The sequence below is a fragment of the Myotis brandtii genome, unplaced genomic scaffold, assembly GCF_000412655.1.
Source record: "Myotis brandtii unplaced genomic scaffold, ASM41265v1 scaffold1270, whole genome shotgun sequence".
In the NCBI taxonomy this organism is placed as follows: Eukaryota; Metazoa; Chordata; class Mammalia; order Chiroptera; family Vespertilionidae; genus Myotis; species Myotis brandtii.
The window spans coordinates 1275467-1277971 of record NW_005354465.1 but is presented as its reverse complement, the minus strand read 5'-3'; the positions used below and the strand labels follow the sequence as shown (position 1 = coordinate 1277971).

Below are 2505 nucleotides of genomic sequence, written 5' to 3'. Positions count from 1 at the left end.
CCGCCCGACAGCCGCCGCCCCGGAGGTTACTCTAGGCCGGCAGGCCTGCCCGTTCCCGCGGATCGCCGTGGTCTCCTTACCATGAGGCCAGTGAGTCGCCGCACCCTGGACCGGATTTATTCCGTGGTAGGTCCCGGGTCTGGCGAGGCTCCACGGTGTCGGCTCCCTCGCCCCCGGGCGGAAGCCCCCGTATTCCTTCAGCGCCCAGAAACCCAAAAACCCATTCCTGAATTAAGCTTTCCACTCCCTCCCCGGACTCCGCCTCTTCCTGGAGGACACGCTCTTCCGCTTCTTACGTCAGGACAGTGGGTGGATTCGCCTCCGGAATTCCATTTATTCGTTGGTTACTGTAATTTCCACCTTAGCAACGTACACGGCAACCAATGGGGAGAGGGCAGCGAGGAAGTACTACCCACAGTGAAATTTTTGCTGTTACTCCCCCTCTTGCATTTTTATTTAAATTTTTATTTATTCATTCATTTATATTTTTTAGTTGCTCCTCGCGATCGTATTACTTTCCTGGGGATATGTCATCTATGCATCGACAGTAGCCGCTCGACGACAACTAAGGAAGAAATACCCAGACAAAATATTCGGGAATGAATGAAATTTGTAATTCCTCTAGATTTTATTCTATGCAAATACTTCACTTTATGCTTACCTGACACATGTCTATATTTAAAGTAAAATCCATAATATAAAGTTTTCAAATTTATTATTGCATACAGTCCTTTATAATAAACCATGAATGTGCTAACTTTTCCAATACGTGTAGTTTTAAGTTCTCATATAACAAAGCAACCTAGATCTGACAGCCTTTGAGTATCAGATCATAGATGAAATGACATGATTTTCCATTTAGAGTTCCCAAAATACTTCTTTTAAAATGCCTCAGAAAGCCACCTTTAAAACAAAAGTGTGTGGAATTTCTAACCTTATATTTGTTTATTACATTTCATTCTGTTGCATACCTACACAACAGACTAAGTATTATGTAAGAAAAAAAATAATCGTGTGACTAATTTTCTACATCTTATTTTCTGACTCAAGAATGGCCAGAAAAAGGTGATCGTTCATATCATTTTTTTTAAGCAGGTCCAGTTTGTACTTACTGTTAAATAACTAAATAACTAAAAAAGTCTTAAATTGTACAGTGTTTGGGAAAAAATAGGCAACACATATCTGAGAGTAAACTTTATTAAAGTTCCTTTTCCAGAGAATATATTCAGTAAATATGGTAATATAGCAACAAAACTTAGGCTCATATGCTTTTGAAATTTTAAATTAATCTTCAATGATGTTGATCAGGAAATTCTTTCATTGGTGGAATTACTTCTCCAGTCTCCAGAATTATATCACCCTAGGAAAACAAACATGTATTAGTAGAAGGATCTTGTCTGCAAGGTATATCCACTCAGACCTCACACTGAAAATCTAGTTCAGCTTTGGCATTCACATTATAAAGGGACTTAGATAAAGCAGTGTCTGTCTAAAGATGAGAAACCAGTATTCAAAATCTTAAGGTATAAGTGAAAGAATAGGGGAAGTTTCACTCAAAACAAAATGACCAGAAAGAGCATAAAAGTGGTCTTCACAAAGTGACACAGGAATAATGTTTACTTGCAAGGCCCCAAGAAATAGAAGAAGCCCTAGAAAAAAGTTACATGGAAACACCTTCAGCTCAATCCTGGAAACTCCATTGACAAACTATATAATTAGTTAATATAATTTCAGGCAAATTACTTAGCTTTAGTTTCAGCTTTGTGTTCAAGATAGCAGATTCTATCAACCTGACAGTCCATGAATGACTGGGTAGAGTAGAATTATTCCTCATCCCTACCCCAGCCTTTTCCTGACCTGGTACTGCTCAGGACTGTTATTTAATAAAAAAATAAACTTTATGTTTAAGCCATTATACATTTTGGGGATAATTTATTACCACAACTAACATTACCCTAACACAGACATTAACATTCTGAAGTGGTACTAATGCTGCCGTAATAAAAACTAAACCACATGGCGCTGGCTTAGCAGTCTGGAGGCAAGGACGCTGGCATTGGAAGGTAAAAATAAAATGAAAGCCAGTAATAACTTGGAAGCAGACTGTCTAATGAGCTTGAGGTCCTAGGAGAGGAAGCTGGAAAAAAGTTAGGAGTTCAACTATTAGTTGCCTTGGAAAAGTACCTTAGGAAACATGAGCTCTGGCAAGAAGTAGCTGATTTGAAAGCAGAAATAAAAAGAAGATATCCAGGACCTTTCAGGATTGGAAAAACAAATTGCTTCTGAATCTTTAAATAGTAAGGGTTAACAATGAAGACATTCTGAGAAACAGAAGCCCAATAAAGCTCAGTAAACAGGGACGCAGCCCTTTGTCAAAGATCAGATTGAAGTGCAGTCTGTTTCAGATAGCCTCCGAATAGCTGCCACTGCGTTGAGAGGCAGCTGCAAGAGGACAGCGAAAGGAGAGAGGAAGGCCGCCTCCTCCTCCCCGCCCCCGCCGCGGCC

At 40.0% G+C, this 2505-nt stretch overlaps 2 protein-coding genes and 1 long non-coding RNA gene across 3 annotated transcripts in view; 1 reads left to right on the top strand and 2 right to left on the bottom strand.

The window, feature by feature from the left end:
* Window positions 1–274, bottom strand: part of TOPORS (topoisomerase I binding, arginine/serine-rich, E3 ubiquitin protein ligase) — a 28661-nt gene extending 28387 nt beyond the window's left edge. Inside the window, exon 1 of the mRNA XM_005859559.2 lies at window positions 81–274. Coding sequence (XP_005859621.1) covers window positions 81–83 — 3 coding nt within the window. The 5' untranslated portion in view covers window positions 84–274. The remainder of the gene's footprint in view (window positions 1–80) is intronic.
* LOC106724968 lies at window positions 7–763 on the top strand. The gene is made up of 2 exons (XR_001360788.1): window positions 7–126; window positions 494–763. It is a non-coding gene; the product is annotated as an uncharacterized LOC106724968 (long non-coding RNA).
* Window positions 764–1179: 416 nt separating this feature from the next.
* The window catches only part of NDUFB6 (NADH dehydrogenase (ubiquinone) 1 beta subcomplex, 6, 17kDa), a 13272-nt gene continuing 11946 nt past the window's right edge, over window positions 1180–2505 (bottom strand). The window contains exon 4 of the mRNA XM_005859556.2: window positions 1180–1360. Within this exon, the coding sequence (XP_005859618.1) occupies window positions 1292–1360 (69 nt within the window). The 3' untranslated portion in view covers window positions 1180–1291. The remainder of the gene's footprint in view (window positions 1361–2505) is intronic.